Source organism: Micropterus salmoides, unplaced genomic scaffold, assembly GCF_014851395.1.
Source record: "Micropterus salmoides isolate LMB-PRFRI ecotype aquatic unplaced genomic scaffold, ASM1485139v1 Ms_hic_scaffold_19, whole genome shotgun sequence".
NCBI classification, from domain to species: Eukaryota; Metazoa; Chordata; class Actinopteri; order Centrarchiformes; family Centrarchidae; genus Micropterus; species Micropterus salmoides.
The window spans coordinates 32,121,328-32,139,175 of NW_024041039.1; the positions used below are offsets into that span (position 1 = coordinate 32,121,328).

The window sequence follows — 17,848 nt, forward strand, 5'->3', positions numbered from 1 at the left end:
CATCCAGCTAAATTCACTATGTATATAATAATGCTATTACAACTAGATTAGGACATAGGTACCATCTTCAAGACAGGGTTCTTTCAGCTTATATTGTGCATGTTGCCAAATAAATGAGCATGTTTTAATGCCCTGCTGATGAACAGTCATTTAATTGGACTGTAGATAAAAACATCAAATTACCTCAAACCACTTTGGTAAAAATTACCATTTGCCCACTTTGGTAATCCACCCTTGCATAGTGTATACAGTATTTCATTGTGTACTATAAAGGTTCTGGTTTTGCTGTTGTTCAGTCACATATAAGCAGAGGCCCCATAAAAGCTTACCACCTAGAAGACTTTGTACATCATCATTTTCAAAATGAACCACTACTGATCCCTCATTCCTGTAAATCTTTAGAGGTCATAAAACTCTACCTCAAGGCCTCTTATCTCCCAGAGTAAAATAGCTGATATCTTGTAAAAATAATTTTTCCCGGATTGTGTATTGTAAAAAGCTTGACCAATAGCACTTAAAAGATATATTTACAATTCCGAACTCTGAACTCTTTTGTTTTCAATAATACATCTTTCCACCAGTAAATGAAATAAAGATAAAAGCCATCATACCATTGCCAAAAGATTAAGAAGCTTACCTGATATAATATATCTAATATATATATAATCATATCTACTTGAATTGTGACACTGTGTCACAATTACATTTGGGCCAGCCCTAGTGTATATTGCCAAATAAATGAGCATGTTTTAATGCCCTGCTGATGAATACAGGTATTTAATTGGACTGAATAGAAAAACTTCAAATTATCACAAACCAGATAGGATAAAGCTTGTGACTGAGGACCCGAACCATTTTCTTGCATTCACTGTGTACAGTAAAGGTTAGGGGTTTGCTCTTGTTCAGTACATGTAAGCAGAGGACCTCATAAAAGCTTCCCACCTGGAAGACTTTGTACATCATCATATTCAAAATGAACCAATACTGATCCCTCATTCCTGTAACTCTTTCATAAAACTTTATTGACTGACTCAAGGCCTCTTATCTCCCAGAGTAAAATAGCTGGAAAGAAATGTTCCCGGATTGTGTATTGTAAAAAGCTTGAACAATAGCACATAATAGATGTTTAGCACATAATAGATGTTTACAATTCTGAACTCTGGACTCTTTTGTTTTCAATAATACATTTTTCTACCAATGTCTGAAATAAAAATAAAAGCCTTCATACCATTACCCAAAATTTAGGGATCTTACCTGATATAAGTGTTTTTCCATCATATGTACTTGAATTGTGACACTGGGATAAAACTGTGCTCATACATAAAGTTGTGCCCCCTGATTTTATCACAGACACCAGATATAAAACAGATACATAGGTGCGACTGTGGTTCAGGAGGTACAGTGGGTTGCCCACAGGCTCGAAGTGTCCTTGGGCAAGACACTGAACCCCGAACTGCCCCCAATGGCTGTTCCATGGTGTATGAATGCTAGTTCTGTTTGAGCACATAGGCTCAGGTCTCTTCCAATAGTACTATATCTACAACTATTTTGTCTCTGCAAGATGAAAGGCATTTAAATGTATGTAGTGGGATGTCTGATGGAACTCTGGTTTTGGGAAACATTTTATTTTTTACTCCAATCTCACTGCCATGGCTGTCTAATTGTTCACTACCTCTATTCAATTTAATTCAACTTTATTGTCAGTTATATTATGCTATGCTTAATTGGATAGATGGCATAAATTTCAAATTTCAAATCCTTTTCTGTCACACATCTTTAATAATAATAATAATAATATTGAAATAAATAAATACATTTTGTATTTAATGGTCATTTTTGGTGATTTACACACTTTGTAATTTAACAAACTCCTCCTAGGGATTTATTTTGACCGACCTCAAATTTCTGCTGTGCCTTCTAAAGGCATTGAAGATGAAAAGTTGTGCTATTTGCGAGTTTTCGTCAATGGGCACCAAACTGTACATGTAGGATGAGAGTCCCGCCCTGAACACATTCACCCACAGTCATAGCGCCACCTGCTGGCAACAGGAAGTGACCTTTAACAAAGCAGCCCCCGCCGCACGTTTCACCTACATGTATGAAATTTCTGTGGCACACGTATCATGTCCAGACGTACCAAAAAGCCTCTTGGAGCGATGCCCTAAACCCAACAGGAAGTCGGCCATTTTGAATTTTATGTGGATGGATGATTTACACACTCCGTACTTTAACAAACTCCTCCCCGCCTCACACCCCGACGCGCTACACGTGCGAGGGCCCGCCCAACGCTGCTTGCAGCTTTAATTGTTGTTGTTGTTGATAAATAGCTTGAATACAATACTCAGTAATACTAATAAAGTCTAGTACTTGAGTAAAGTTACAGAATTATTTTCCACCTCTGCCTTCATGTTTCAGATATATGCAACACCACAAAGTGCAAAAAGTCCTGCATGATAGTGTATGTAGTCTTTAGGGGTGTGACAATGTTGCCATCATAACCCACGAGACGAAACACGAGATCAGCTCCATGAGACCGAGACGAGACAAGCTTATGACACTATTTTTAAGAAATCTTCAAAGCTAAATTATTTGAATAATTGGTATACTATCTGGTGATTTTTTTGTGCACCAATATATGCTGGAAATATTTTTATTCATGTAAAGGCAAACACAAAATTCAGGTGGCAGGTGAAATTTAAAATCTAAAAATATAACTGAATAAAATGCAGTGCAGCTCTCAGGCTTCTGTGTTTCTTTCAGATCTATTTCTCCTGTAGATCAACTTTTTTCACTTAATATCATCCCTGCTGCATACATGCAGGCATGGTTTAGTTTTCTTTCCTCTTTTGTGTCTTTGTTTGAGTAAGCAAGTAGTAAGTAAGTTGTGCATGTGACACCTTTTCACTTCAATTCTTTCATTCATTCATTTAGAAACACCTGGACTTTAATAGCTCCAGTGTTTCAGAGGGTTTTCTGCTCATGTTCCACGTCATCATTTACTAAGAATTCATAATTTTACTTGATCACATTATTCCTCCACTGGTAAAATCCCCTTCAGACTGTTTGACACAGTGTGGGACTGCATGTTGCATGTGAATAGGAAAGTAACTGAAACACTTGTGATTTCCGAAATCTAGTGGCAAGAAATCTCGTCACACCCCTAATAGTCTTGGATGCCACATGTGCCACATGAATAAAATACACAAATGAAATGAGCAGAGTAAGTAATAAGTAACTAGATTTTGTTACCTGGTGAACAAGCTCGTGGGCGATAACACTGGCCACTCGCTGCTTGTTGTAGGAAGATGACTGGTTCTCATCGTACAGCAGATTGGTCTCTCGGTAGGTGATGAGGCCCCAGTTCTCCATGGCACCAGTACCAAAGTCAGGGATGGCAATCTTATCTGGATCAAAAACACAGAGTCCCCTGAAGTAACCGTTTATCAGGTTTTATTGCATGATTGCCTTAGTCATTCTTGTGAGACAGCGAGGTTTTATCTTGCCATCAAAGTTGGAATGAACGTGCTTCATCCTCAGAGAATTCCTCATTTTATTAAATAGCATTCAAAAACCTGTTTTAGGTAACCACCTGGTCTTTCCTCTACCACCACAATTACTTGTCCCTGTTTTACACAAGACATGAAAATTTGCTGGATAGATTGCTATGAAGTTTACTGTTCACATAAAGGCATGTTTATTTCCTCTAATGTGACTGTTGAGGAGGTATGTCTGCTAAACACCCTATGAGTACTTCCAAAACACTGTGCTGAATTTCTCACTTACAGATTTCCTAACATTTGTTATTTCCATGATGCCCACTGTCTTCCATCGGATTGGATAATGGCTCTTTTAACCACTTTACTTTTAGTTCATTTAAGATTCTGAGTTGTTTTCACCTTTGCAGTTCCCCTCAGTCTTTGCAAAGGTAACAGTGCAAAACATGTTAGTCTTACCATTGTAGTTGATTCTATTGCATGTACTAAGGTGCAACTGTAAATCATTGGCCAGCTGGGCCCAGTTGTGGGGTGGTGTTCTGACCAACTCTGGTGGTTTCGACTGTTGTAGCTAGAGGTGACATAATGTGGAAATCCTGTGGGTGGGGGGAGGGTGGGGGGAGGGTGGGGATAGTTTTCTTTTGGAGGGGAAATACTGTATGATTAAATAATAGAATCACAAAAAAAGAAAAAATGCTTGAAATAAAACTGCACTGCAACTGCAGGGGGTTTTAGATTTCTCCTTGTGATCACTAAGGTGGAACACCAGTATGTATATTATGTAATCAGGTTTGGTTAGTATGCCAATCAGTTCCCTGCTTACTGTGTAGTGAAAGAGTTTGTCCAAACGTACCCAGTTTTGAGATGGAGTACGTCATGTTGAAATACTCCTCAAAGTAATCAAAGATGACCTTGGTTGTGTTGGCTGCATATACTGCGGTTCCTAACTGACTTGGCTGGGCGTAGATTCTCAACTGTAAAGTAGAGGAAGACAAAACACACACATGTGCATGTATTATTATGTGTCTGACAGTACAAATCTAATAGTTCATTTCAAATCTTTTCACAAATTCTTGAAAATTGATGGCACTGATAGTGATACATGATGGTAAACTCACAGGAATTCCTCGGGCAGAAATTCTCTCCTCATAGCTGAACTGGTGCACAGCAAAACATACCAAATAGGTACTCATTGGAATCGACTTCTCGAAGGAGGTCTTCTTTTTATTGCTAGGCAGTTCTTGAGGGGCACTCTGGAGAGGCAGAGGAAAAGTCTAATGGGTTAATGTAGATGTCACTCGGACAGGGGCAGAAAGATTGATTCCTCTTCGTTTAGTATTCAAAGTGTTCCCTCCAAACCTGACTTCCTCTTTCTTTGTTTTTTTCCCTTCACTGTGGGAAAGTTTGAGAAATTATACTGCTCTACCTACAGCAAACTGGGAAGAAGACACCAGCTGAGGTTTTCATTTTGATGTTTATTAATTAAAATAATCTGTGTACTAGGGATGGGGATCTACCTCATACCCCTTGGGTCTGGTCTTACCAAATAACCATCACTAAATAATAGTAAAGTATCGATAAAGAATAGGATTGTTAAGCAGTCTCAAAAAGGGAATCAATATTAATTAAAATTAACGATCACCATCCCTAATGTGTACACATATGAGGAATTTGACTCAGGATTGTACATTGCTCACGATATGCTTACTTATACAATAATACAATAATAATACAATAATAAAATCACACACAGGCTACAGTATAGAGAACACATATATACATATACATGTCACATAAACATGTACACAGTGTGATGGAGCATAGTGCAAAGGATGCTGGTATTATGTGCAGGTGTTATGTACTTGAGGTAGGTGGTATACAGTATATACAATATACAAAATGACAATATCAACAGTATGAACAGCTCTGAAATAGAGAATGATGAATAAATAATAATAAGTGGTAACCAGTAAACAGGTGGCTGATTTAGAGTTTATTGCACAGAAATTGTTCCCCAAACTGTGAGGCAGAAATCAGCTGTTCATCAGAGTGATGGCTTGTGGGAAGAAACTGTTCCTCAGTCTGTTGGTTTTGGGGTACAGTGCTCTGTAGCGCCTACCAGAGGGGAGAAGTTGGAACAGGTTGCGTGACATGGATCTGCAGTGATGTTTCCTGACGGTTTCCTGACTCTGGAAATGTATAAGTTGTCAGTGGAGAGAAGGTTGGCACCAGTGATTTTTTCTGTAGACTTGACTGTTCATTGTAGTCTGCTCCTGTCCTTTTTGGTGGCAGATCCAAACCAGACAGTGATGGAGGTGCAGAGGACAGACTGGATGATGGCTGTGTAAAAGTGGATCAGCAGCTCCTTAGGCAGGTTGAGCTTCCTGAGCTGGTGCAGGAAGTACATCCTCTGCTGGGCCTTCTTAATGATGGTGTCAGTGTTGGGCTCCCACTTTAGGTCCTGAGATATAGTGAATCCCAGAAACCTGAAGGATTCCACAGCAGACACAGGACTGTTGAGTATGGTGATAGGGGGCAGAGTGGGAGGGCTCCTTCTGAAGTCCATGATGCTGAGTCTGTAGGCCGACCATCAGCGTCCCCGATGATCGTTGAGTCATCAGCATACTTCAGGAGTTTGACAGATGGGTCTCCTGAGGTGCAGTCGTTGGTGAAGAGGGAGAAGAGCAGTGGGTTGAGCACACACCCCTGGGGTTGCAAGTGCTAATAGTCCAGGTGTGATGTTCTGAGAAAGCTTGTCTATACCCACCCACAGCATGGACCTCTCCCACGTCCGCACCTTATATACATACACAGCCAACTGCACCCATTTTTCTTCAGCATTGAGCTGTCTAAAGAGTAGAAGATTTGTCTAATGACAGAAGATTTACAGCCGGGAAACAAGAAGAACAATGTCTTCCAATGATGCCACTACATCCGTACGGGTGTGTGGCGTCTGCCACATGGGCAACATCATGCCAGGGGATCTCCATCCCTGCTGCGAGGCATGCCTCGGACCAGAGCATGCTGACTGAGTGCTCACTCCTAGCTCACACTGCCCGTTCTGCGTCCTTCTTTCCCCTGAAGAGCAGCGCTGGGTGGATAGGTTTGCCATTCAGTACAAGGATGTGTGGCGGGCCACCCACTCTCTGGACGAAGCACTTGACCTGCTGTTACCGGAAAAGCGGGAGTCTGATTGCTATGTTGCAAGCAAACGTTGAGCTAACAGGATGCTAACGTTAAGCTAACAGGAAGCTAACGTGTAGCTGACATGCAGTCTGCTCCTGGATCAGCCGACCAGGGAGACCACATGTGTCCACGTTGCACACATTCCCCACACTGTGTGAGCAGGCTGCTGTTAGCCAGGTGGCTAATCTGCAGCTGTGGTTCTCCTTTCAGGGCGCCCAGTACCAGTACAACCGCCTGCCGTTTGGTTACTTCCTGGCCACTTTCTCCAAGTGTTTCAAGATGACTCTGGAGCCGCTGCTGCGGGTGGTCATCAGGGTCCTGTTTTATCGACAACCTGCTGCTGCTGGTGCAGTCCCGAGACGACACAGTGGTGCAGACAGCCAGGCTCGTCGCACACCTGTCTCACCTGGGTTTTCTGCTCTCCATCAGAGCCCAGTACATTCCTGGCATATTGCTTAACAGGCGGACATCATGTCAAGGCGGGGCCCTTGCCCAGATGAGTGGCACCTCCACCCCGATCTGGTGGCCCAGATCTGGCTCAGGTTCAGCGTGGCAGAGGAGGATCTGTGGGTCTGGCCGCTGAGAGGCGGCGTCTGGAGGGTCTAGGTCTCTCCCTGAAGGTGGTGTACACCACCCAGGGGTCGAGAGCCGCCTCTTCTCAGGCATGGCGCTCCACAGTGGGATTTGGCGCTGGTTTTATGTGCCCTGACCCAAGCCTTTGTAGGCAGCGGACCTGAAGTTCTTTTCGGGCCAGGGTCGCCTTGCTCGTGGTTCTGATGTCAGCCAAAAGGGTCAGCGTTCTGCCTGCCCTCTCTGTGGCTTCGTCATCCATCCAGGGTAGGATGACAGTAATCAGGCCTAGGTGTGGCTTGAGAAATTGAACACAGCTTTCCAAAGATGTGATAAACCACAGATGATTTATGTTTTAACAGGGGGGTAATCACTTTCTTTCACACAGGGCAATGTAGGTTTGGATTTTTTTCCCTTAATAATAAAAGTTCTTTCTGCTAAGGGTGGCCCAACCAGTTATTACGTTTAGTTCCCCCCTTAATAATAAAAAACATTTTTCATTTAAAAATGCATTTTGTGTTTACATGTGTTATCTTGTACACTTTTCACACCACTGTATATATTTAAAATGATAATGTTTTGTATTGCTGACTTGAGTCCTACCTCAGGCGGCATGTTGGACAGAGCTTCATAGTTAGCATCATGAGTGATGGAGATTTTGAAGGTGGCCTTCTTGTTGGGTTCATCGAAGCAGGGAAAGGACTTGCGAGCATCTGTTGGCTCATGATCAGTCGCAGCAATCTTTCTGGATATCAAATGAAGAACAGATTTTTGGACCAGGTGTTTTACATCTTTTTCCAATGGTTTTTATATTTATACAACAGTCAAACAATGGCAGTGTCATCTCTGATTGAGACCACCTCTGGTATTTTGCACCAGTTACTTCCCCTGACCAAGCCCGATCCCTGAGGAACTTCTTAAAAAGCATCTTTTTGTCATTAGGTACCTAACACTGTGAACCCTATGGACTCAATCAGTGCAGCGGTTACTGTTAAAATAACCAAAAAGTACCAAATCTAAACTTTAAACTTATACTCCAACACTCTAAAGACTTGAGAGGTGGCTTGAAGCTATGTATACTTCAGATTTCATGGTGCCATAAAGATATTAAAAGTTCCATAGAAACTTTTCAACACACTTTTGCAGCGTAATCCAAATGCTCAGTATGTATGAGGTAGTGTATGTAGCCAATGAAACAATGACAGCTTGGAACATATTTGGCTGAAGTGGATTATGTGTCTGAAGTGGTTTGAAATGTTTCTATGACTGATATTTTTTCTCTGCAGTCTAAACATGTGTCACTGTTGGAATTCATTGTAACTTTCTTGAATCCAAGATGAGCCGAGCTGCTCTCCAGCAAGGAGGAACTACAAGCTTTTTGTAGCTGAAGAGTGTTATTTGATTAAATAAGAATTTCATTGTGTTACAGAATAATCCCAAATTAAGAGCTACTTACTAGTTTTTCCTAGAGCCTTCCACTGTATCGCACAGTCTAAAGATGCGTTCAGACTGCAGGCAAAAGTGACCCAAATCCCATTTTTTTGCTCAAATGTGACTCAGATCTAATATTTGAACAGCCCAATTCACATGGAATCTGATCTTTTCAATTTTGGGCCACTTTTATATGTAATCCAAATCCGAGACAGGTCAGATTTTTTGAGATGCGGCCTTAGTCTGGACGGTCAGATTGGAATTGATGCGACTTTGACTCTAGAGCAGCTGTACTCTCTAGCTACACAGAGCCACGATGAAAGAAAAAGCTCCACAAAAGCCATTATTAAACATGTGACTCTACAAAAAAAATTAAAATTAAAACTAAATTAAATGTTATGAAGCAAACAGCGGCAGGTCCGAGCTAATTAGCGTTAGCTAATTACATCACTATAGGCTAGTATAAACAAATCATTCTACATTTACTTTTATCGTTACATCCTTTCTTTACATAATACCTGTGGTAATATGGAAAGCAATACATCATTGAACAACTTTGCAACAGAAAATGTTAGCAACTGCTTGGCTTTGTCCGGTGAGCTAATGTGACTCTGACGTTTTAATTTTGGCTTTTGATAATAGTAGCTGGAGTTTGCTGAGGTTTTGTTTTATCCTTATTTAATCAAATACAGAAAGAGACCAAAGATAGATAGTGATACAACATTTGGAAAGAGTGGGATTTGACCCTTAAACAAACCTTGAAAACACCAAAACACTATGTTCTTGAAGTGGAAATGTTTTCTATTAATTTGATGTACAACAGATCATTCAGTACACAATAAAAAATTCTAAACGAATTCTATGCAACATCTGACTGGATACTGTAAGTGATGTTAGCGGAGTTCATGAACAGGTCACTCATGCTTTGAGTCTTCTGCCAGGCTTGACTACTATACTTTCATTTACTCTGCAGCTAGTGTACTGGCTGCTGCCAGACATACAGTAAGAGAGAAAATATTGCAACACTCCTTCACCGACAACTGGTTGCTTATGAGTTTTTAATGATCGAAAGATTATTTTAATAATTTGACTGTATTTTATTTTTTTCTGTTTGCCTTGGTAATTCTGCTCTCTATTATGTTATCTATTACCTTATAAAGTGCTTTAATATAGTCGGAAGCATATAAAAGGATATTTTAAATGTCTCTGTCAACACTTATAACTCCTCCATTGAAGCATCCATGACTTCTGTTTGAACAGTTAAATATTAATTGTTAACATAGTATAAGTTATGGTATTATTAGTTATCATTGTATTGTACACATGAACAAATCCTTACACTGTATTTAACTTAACTCTTATTAACTATTTATACATCAAATAATTCCCCGGTGGGTTTCAAAATGTTACTGTGTTCAGAACACATGGAAACACATCATTATATATTATTACTATGTTATGTTATCATTCAGTACCTGTTATGGATTACCAAATACATTAAAGAGGTCATATAATGCTTTTTGCATTTTTCCCTCTCCTTTATTGAGTTATATATCTTTTTTTGTGCATGTAATAGGTTTGCAAAGTGAAAAAGCCCGAAGTCCACGCCAAAGGGAGTTCCCATCTCCCAGAAAAATGAAACCATGAACCATGAAAATGAGCATAATATGACTTCTTTAATAAACAATTTAAACGGTGCTTACAACTGCATGATAAGATGTTCTAAACATCTAGTAATAGGGTGAGTCATAATAAGTGTTACCAGAATTTCCTTTAAAACTTAATTAGTTAATTAAACTGTGTTCTGTTTTTACTCTACTTTCTTTTCTTTTTGTTCTGTTAATGAATGTGTGATATGTGTACGTTGTTATGATAGAATTAAATCAAAGAACTTACTTAGTTACCCCGTTCTCGGTGTAGATGACCCGGTAGAATCCCACCACAGAGCCATTGAGCCAGCCTTGGAAGTCCAGGCTGAGCACGTACTCCTCTCCTGGGCCAGTGACTTGCAGCTCCTCTGTGGCCTCCACCACCACATACTCCTGAGGCCCGTATTCAAAACAACTCCTCACTGCCACTTCCCTCTGGGCCAACTGGCTGTTTAGCATCCTTAGCCTGGGCATGGCGCTGACAAACGTCTCCCTAATGTGCAGCCACAGGTGGCGGGTAGGCTTGCTGACTTTGACGTGGATGTCCACGGTGCCTGTGTAGGTTTCCTCGACCAGGTCTGGCTCCAGGTGCAGATCATAGTGTACTGGGTTCACGTAGCTGGGCAAACGGAAATCCCTCCAGTCCCCGCTGGAGTCAGAGGAAGGCATGCAGGGCCCTCTGCCAGGTGGAGGGGGCTGGGTAGCCTCTGCTGTGGGAGCTGGTGTGGAGGGGGTGGGGGCGGTGTTAGTGTCTGACCTGGAGAGGACCACACCGAGGACCACTGCCAGAGCGCACACCACCAGCATCACACAGATGATGACTACATGCTTACAGCGGATGCAGTAACGCGTCTGTTGCTTCTCCATGTCTATGCTATGAACCATGGTGATTTCCAAACCTGAAAATATCACTGGAGTAAAACACAACTTTCTCCGGGTAAACTGTTGTAGAGCTGACCTAAAGTCAGAGCTGCAGGCTTTGGCTCCTACAGTATTTAGATTAGTTGTGAACTTGTCCAAAGCTTGCCTCTGTGATACTGAGGGGTGGAGAGAAGAAAGAGGAGGAGAAGTGAGGAGAGGAAATCTGTCAGACAGCGAATGTCACACATTGACCGAGAGAGTTATTCTGTTCTGTTAACACGCCCCCTCCTATTAAACATCTACAATCTGCCTGTAAATCAACAGTGTATATATGCATGTAAAGTCAATGCCGACAACTAATGTTAAAATTAAGCTAACCACTGTGTGTGTTTGGTCTGAATCCCTATCAGAGTGATTTTTTCAATTCACAGTGAGTTGGATGCAGTAGAATATCTCTAGCTGAGAGCAGATACATGGGGGGAAGGGTCTATTGTTTGGACATGACTGCGCCTGTTATTGCATTTGCTCTTTGGTCAACATAATAGTGATTGCAACAGAGTGACATGGGAACTGCAGAACAATGTTTGAATTGTGTTGCGCCACAGTAGTAGGATGAAATATGTAGAAATATTTGTTTTTGCTTTGTGTTTCAGTAGCAGCAGGGATGATGATGTTGGTCATGTAGGTGTCCACTTGTTTGTGCAACAAGTTAGTCCAAAGCAAGATATTTTACACCTTGGCATGATGATTATGACATTTAGTGGATGGATATTTGGGATGCCCAGAGAATGATCCCAGATGATCTGACCATGTCAGGCTGTTGCTGACGTACTGTGGTAAGTGTGTCGACTCATTTCCGTTTCCGGTGCTTGTGTGTTGGTACCGTGTTGTGCTGCTCTCGCTAAATAACAGTTATATTTGTTAGATTACAGCGGCCAACTGTCCGCTAAACACTTATTCTTACAGTAATTTTGCCTAAGCACTCACAGTTCTTTCCATCTTTTAGTGACTGCTGTTCAATCTCATAGTTGTTCAAAAAGTTTGGTAGCTAACGCTACAGTACTTTAGCTTAGCCGTTAGCAACTTTAGCTTAGCAGCTAGCGATGGTTTCTCCTTCTCCCTCTCTCTCTCCTACTTTCTCCTGCTCGGTGTGTCAGATGTTTAGTTACTCCTCTGCCTCCTTTAGCGGTAATGGTACGAATAATAAGTGTAGTTTATTTGTAGACATGGAGGTGAGGCTCAGTGATTTAGACGTCCGGCTCTGCACCTTGGTAGATCAGTCTTTAGCTACTGTAGCTAGCCAGTCTCCGGTAGTCGGTGCGGAACAGCCTGAGTTAGCCTGTGGTAGCCGTCCCCCGGCATCCCCTGTGCAGCCAGGAAAGGGGGGCTGGGTGACTGTCCGAAGGAGGAATAGTCGTAAGCATTCAAAGTCCACGGGGCACCATCAACCTGTTCACGTTTCTAACAGATTTTCCCCACTCAGCGACACACCTGCTGAGAAACCAACTCTGATCATTGGCAGCTCCATTTTGAGAAACGTGAAGTTAGCGAAGCCAGCGGCCATAGTTAAGTGCATCCCTGGGGCCAGAGCGGGCGACATTGAGTCTTATTTGAAACTGCTGGCTAAGGATAAACGTAAATACAGTAAGATTGTTATTCACGTCGGCAGTAATGACTCCCGGTTACGCCAATCGGAGGAAACTAAGATTAATGTTGAGTCGGTGTGTACATATGCAAAAACAATGTCGGACACCGTAGTTTTCTCTGGACCCCTGCCAAATCTGACCAGTGATGACATGTATAGCCGCATGTCGTCATTCCGCCGCTGGTTGTCGAGGTGGTGTCCAGCAAACGATGTGGGCTTTGTTGATCATTGGCAGACTTTCTGGGGAAGACCTGGTCTGATCCGGAGAGACGGCATCCATCCCACTTGGGAAGGAGCAGCTCTCATTTCTAGAAATCTGGCCAAGTTTATTAGTGGACCAAATCCATGACAACCCAGAGTTGAGACCAGGAGGCAGAGTCTCAGTCTAACACACTTCTCTGCCCTTCTAATTCAGCAGTTACCCACCCAAAACCCTACGCAGAGTCGCAGTCTAACACACTTCTCTGCTCCTCCATTTCAGGAGTTACTTAGTGAAAATCCTATAGTGACGGTGTCTGTCCCCCGACCATCGAAATTATTTAAATCAAAGGTAAACAGAAGGAGCTGTACATAAAAACCTCATAAAAATTAAAACCACAAGAGCAATAGTGCAAATGAATAGGAGAGTCAAATGTGGACTCTTAAACATCAGATCTCTCTCTTCTAAAGGTGTACTAGTAAATGAACTAATATCAGATTATGATATTGATTTATTTTGTCTTACTGAAACCTGGCTGGGTGATGGAGAATATGTTAGCCTAAATGAATCCACCCCTCCCAGTCATATTAATACTCACAATCCTCGAGGCACAGGCCGAGGAGGTGGAGTTGCAGCTATCTTCGACTCTAGCCTACTAATCAGCTCTAAACCTAAACTAAACTATAACTCATTTGAAAGCCTTGTTCTTAGTCTTTCACACCCTAGTTGGAAATCACTGCAACCAATTCTCTTCGTTATAGTGTACCGAGCACCTGGTCTGTACTCTGAATTTTTATCTGAATTTGCAGAGTTTTTGTCAACTTTAGTCCTTAAAACGGACAAAGTTATTGTTGTAGGGGATTTTAATATTCATGTGGACGTTGAGAATGACAGCTTCAGTACTGTGTTTATCTCTCTGTTAGATTCCATTGGCTTCTCTCAGAGTGTTCATGAACCGACTCACTGTTTTAACCACAACCTCGACCTTGTTTTGGTGTATGGTATTGAAATTGAACATTTAGTGGTGTTTCCACAGAATCCCTCTTTGTCCGACCACTGTTTGATAACTTTTGAGTTTGTATTGCTGAACTACACGCCATTGGGCAAAAATTTCTATACAAGATGTCTGTCTGATAGTGCTGCAGGCTCGCTGCGAATGACACTCGACTCTGTAGCCCCTCTAAAAAAGAAAATACTAAAACAAAGACGGTTAGCTCCATGGTATAACACTGAAAATAGTTACGACTTCATGAGCTTCTTTAAAGATAAAATTCTAACTATTAGAAACAAAATTCACCAAGACCTGCCCTCAGGGTGCCGCCGGGGACCTACGCATAACAACGGCCACCAGCCCCAGTTTTACAGTCTGGACCTTCCTTATGCACCCGGCACCCGTGCGCTCTCCTCTTAGTCGTGCCTATGGGTTACTGCACGCTGGGGGCAGGCGGAGGCGTGGTATAGTGGGTATTCTCGTTCCCATAGTGTCGTCACCGACTCGGTTCGAGTTCAATTCCTTATTATCAGGCTGCTCGAAACAGTCCATTAAGACTCTTCAGCTGATCCAGAATGCTGCAGCACGTGTTCTGACAGGAACCAGGAAAAGAGATCACATTTCTCCTGTTTTAGCTTCTCTGCATTGGCTTCCAGTAAAATCCAGAACAGAATTTAAAATCATTCTTCTTACCTACAAAGCTCTTAATGGTCAGGCACCATCTTATCTTAAAGAGCTCATAGTACCTTACTACCCCACCAGAGCACTGCGCTCCCAGAATGCAGGGTTACTTGTGGTTCCTAGAGTCTCCAAAAGTAGAGTAGGAGCCAGAGCGTTCAGCTATCAAGCTCCACTCCTGTGGAACCAGGTTCCAGTTTGGGTTCAGGAGGCAGACACCATCTCCACATTTAAGAGCAGGCTTAAGACTTTCCTCTTTGATAAAACTTATAGTTAGGGCTGGCTCCCTGAACCATCCCTTAGTTATGCTGCTATAGGCCTAGACTGCCGGGGGATTTCCCATGATGCACTGAGCTCCTCTCTCCTCTACTTTCTCTCCCTCTGTATGCAACCTCATCCCATTATTGCATGTTACTAACACAACTTCTCCCCTTTCCGGTAGTCTTGTGCTTTCTCGTCCCTCTCCTCTCTCCTCCTATCACTTCCTGCAGGTGTTTCTGGCTCTGGAGCTGTGGAGTCTGGATCTGTGGTTGCGGGTCACCTGCTGCCCCCGTGTTCCTGCTCGACACCCTCTGCTACAGATTGCAACATCACCTTTACTGTCTGTACCTCTGTGTATCTCTGTGTAGTCTGCCTCCCTCCCCTCTCTCTCCTTCCATCCCTCTCTCTCTTTCACTCTGTTCCTCTCTCGCCCTCTCTCTCTCTCTCTCTAACTCCCTCACTCTCTCTCTCCTTCACCCCATCCGGTCGAGGCAGATGGCCGCCCACCCTGAGCCATGGTTCTGCTCGAGGTTTCTGCCTCTTAAAAGGAAATTTTTCCTTGCCTCTGTCTCCTAGTGCTTAGTCTTGGTGGGAATTGTTGGGTTTTTTTCAAATAACATCACAGAGTACGGTTGAATACAATCACAGTAAGTTATAAGTAAAGGAGGAATCTCCGGGGCCAGCAAAGGATCAGTAGGAGGTTCCTTCATTGATTTGGAATCAAGGCAGTCTTCATTATTAAACAAGTAAAGAATAAATTGAATTAATTACAGTAAAGCGGTAAAATAGTATAACGGTGAGTAAAAATTAAACAGCATTTTAAATTACCTTCAACAGCATACAGCAAAATAAGAGTGAGTTCCAAAATTAAACTTTGTAAAATCTTTGCTAGTGCTTTGTCTTACAAACTTGCCATCATTATCACTCTTGTGAAAAGCTGTAGTCTTCTCTTAAACTTGTGAGTCTGTGTCTCTGTCCTCTCTCTTTCTGGTGTAGCATAGGCTGTGCAGGGTGAATTGAGGAATGTGCTCCACCCCCCGCACCTCCTTCCATCCCTCCCTCCCTCCCTCTGTTTTCTCAATGAGCCACATCAAGTTGTGTGTTTTAACTGTCATTAGCATCTTCAGCTAATCTTGTAGACCAGTTATGGAATAGAGTTATCTATAACCCCAGAGTCCGGTTGTTAAAAACGGTCTGGTTTTATCACACAGAGTTCGTTTTTGAAACAGGAACCTATTTTTATCAGCCAGAGTTTGGAGAGTTTGGAACTACAGACTTTATATAATAATAATCACCAACCCCTCACCAGTTATTTCCCACATGCTGTCACATACAAAATAAGAGGGGCAGAGTTAGCCATGAGCCAATGATAAGAGACTAGGAAGGGTTACCATATGACAATGATGGGAGTCTGTGAAAATAAAACAAGAACATTGTCTTCAAGAAACTGCCAAGAGGGCACTTGGATCCTTGAACAGTCTCTACCTACCAAAGAGGGGACCTCCATGAATTGTTTTCAGCTAATGAGTGTTTGTATCTCTTAAAGACTTTTTGTTTCTTTCAAAAATAGAAATTTTAACATCATTGTTAGTAATATTTAAGCATTTCTCTGTGATACAAATATATTACAAAAATATTGAGGGCCAGTTGTATGAAGGCGGGGGCAGGATTTTTTAAATGTGAAACTAGAAGTTTTGCAAAAACAGACTTCTCCCCAAAACTAGATTTTCACATGCTCTTTTCAGTGATGTAGAAACATTGTGGGGCTGAAATAAAATTTTTCACGTCTCACAAAGCTTGACAAAAGCAGCTCAGAAAGCAGCTCGGAAAATGAGGACTACTGTTGCGTGTCATGTACTAACTCTTAGTACAAGGGTAAAATTTGCAACATGTTAACTTACACATAGAAGATTGATCCCGATGAGTTTTGCGGTATTAGTTTTACACATTTTAAATATGGGGAAGAGAGAGAGCATTGGCATTTGATCACTACATGGTCTCATCCAACACCAGTACCGTGAGTTGGGATATCAGACCAGTACAGAACCAGGAGACAAAATGTTGAATCGGTTCATCCCTACTTTAAATTGCTTTGAAGTTGTAGATTTACTACATAACAAATGTAATAAAAATTACGAGTTAACCCTAGTGTTTGGGTTATCAATGGCAATCCATTTTCCTCTTTTGTAGTGTCTCTGAAAAATGCTATGGAAGGGAACACTAGAAAAAAAATAGAAACAGCATGGTCTCAAAAAAGAGGTCGCAGCAGTGATGAGACTTTTTACTAAAACCTTATTGTCAAGTAGCCACTATGGTTGAATGCAAGACTTGCAATGAAACAGTGTAAGACTGCTGAACATCCTGTTCTGGCTAGTCAAGAACCCCATGGTAAATCGGGGCATAACATAAAAAATAAAAAGTCATATGATAAGATATCTGTGATGGACTAGCGACCTATCCAGGGTGTACCCCGCCTTTCGCCAGCTGGGATTGGCTCCAGCCCCCCCGCGACCCTGTACGCAGGATAAGCAGTTGACGATGGATGGATGGATGGACTCTTATTTTGCTGTATGCTGTTGAAGGTAATTTACAATGCTGTTTAATTTTTACTCACCGTTATACCATTTTACTGCTTTACTGTAATTAATTCAATTTATTCTTTACTTGTTTAATAATAAAGACTGACTTGATTCCAAATCAATGAAGAAACCTCCTGCTGATCCTTTGCTGGCCCCGGAGATTCCTCCTTCACTTATAACTTACTGCTATACTTTTTTTAATGATAAATTTATTGCCATAAACACCTACTAGTTAATTCATTCAAGGTAATGTTTTATTACTTAATAAAGTCTTTAAATCAATTAAAAACCTCCTCCAATTATC

General features: G+C 41.8%; 1 protein-coding gene across 1 annotated transcript in view; it reads right to left on the reverse strand.

Annotated features, from left to right (window-relative positions):
- Positions 1-11,381, reverse strand: part of LOC119910970 (glutamyl aminopeptidase) — a 54,799-nt gene extending 43,418 nt beyond the window's left edge. Inside the window, exons 1-5 of the mRNA XM_038729842.1 lie at positions 10,578-11,381; positions 7,854-7,995; positions 4,613-4,747; positions 4,348-4,468; positions 3,250-3,404 (exon numbers count right to left, since the gene is read on the reverse strand). Of these exons, the coding sequence (XP_038585770.1) occupies positions 3,250-3,404; positions 4,348-4,468; positions 4,613-4,747; positions 7,854-7,995; positions 10,578-11,215 (1,191 nt within the window). The 5' untranslated portion in view covers positions 11,216-11,381. The remainder of the gene's footprint in view (positions 1-3,249; positions 3,405-4,347; positions 4,469-4,612; positions 4,748-7,853; positions 7,996-10,577) is intronic.
- Positions 11,382-17,848: the final 6,467 nt, after the last annotated feature.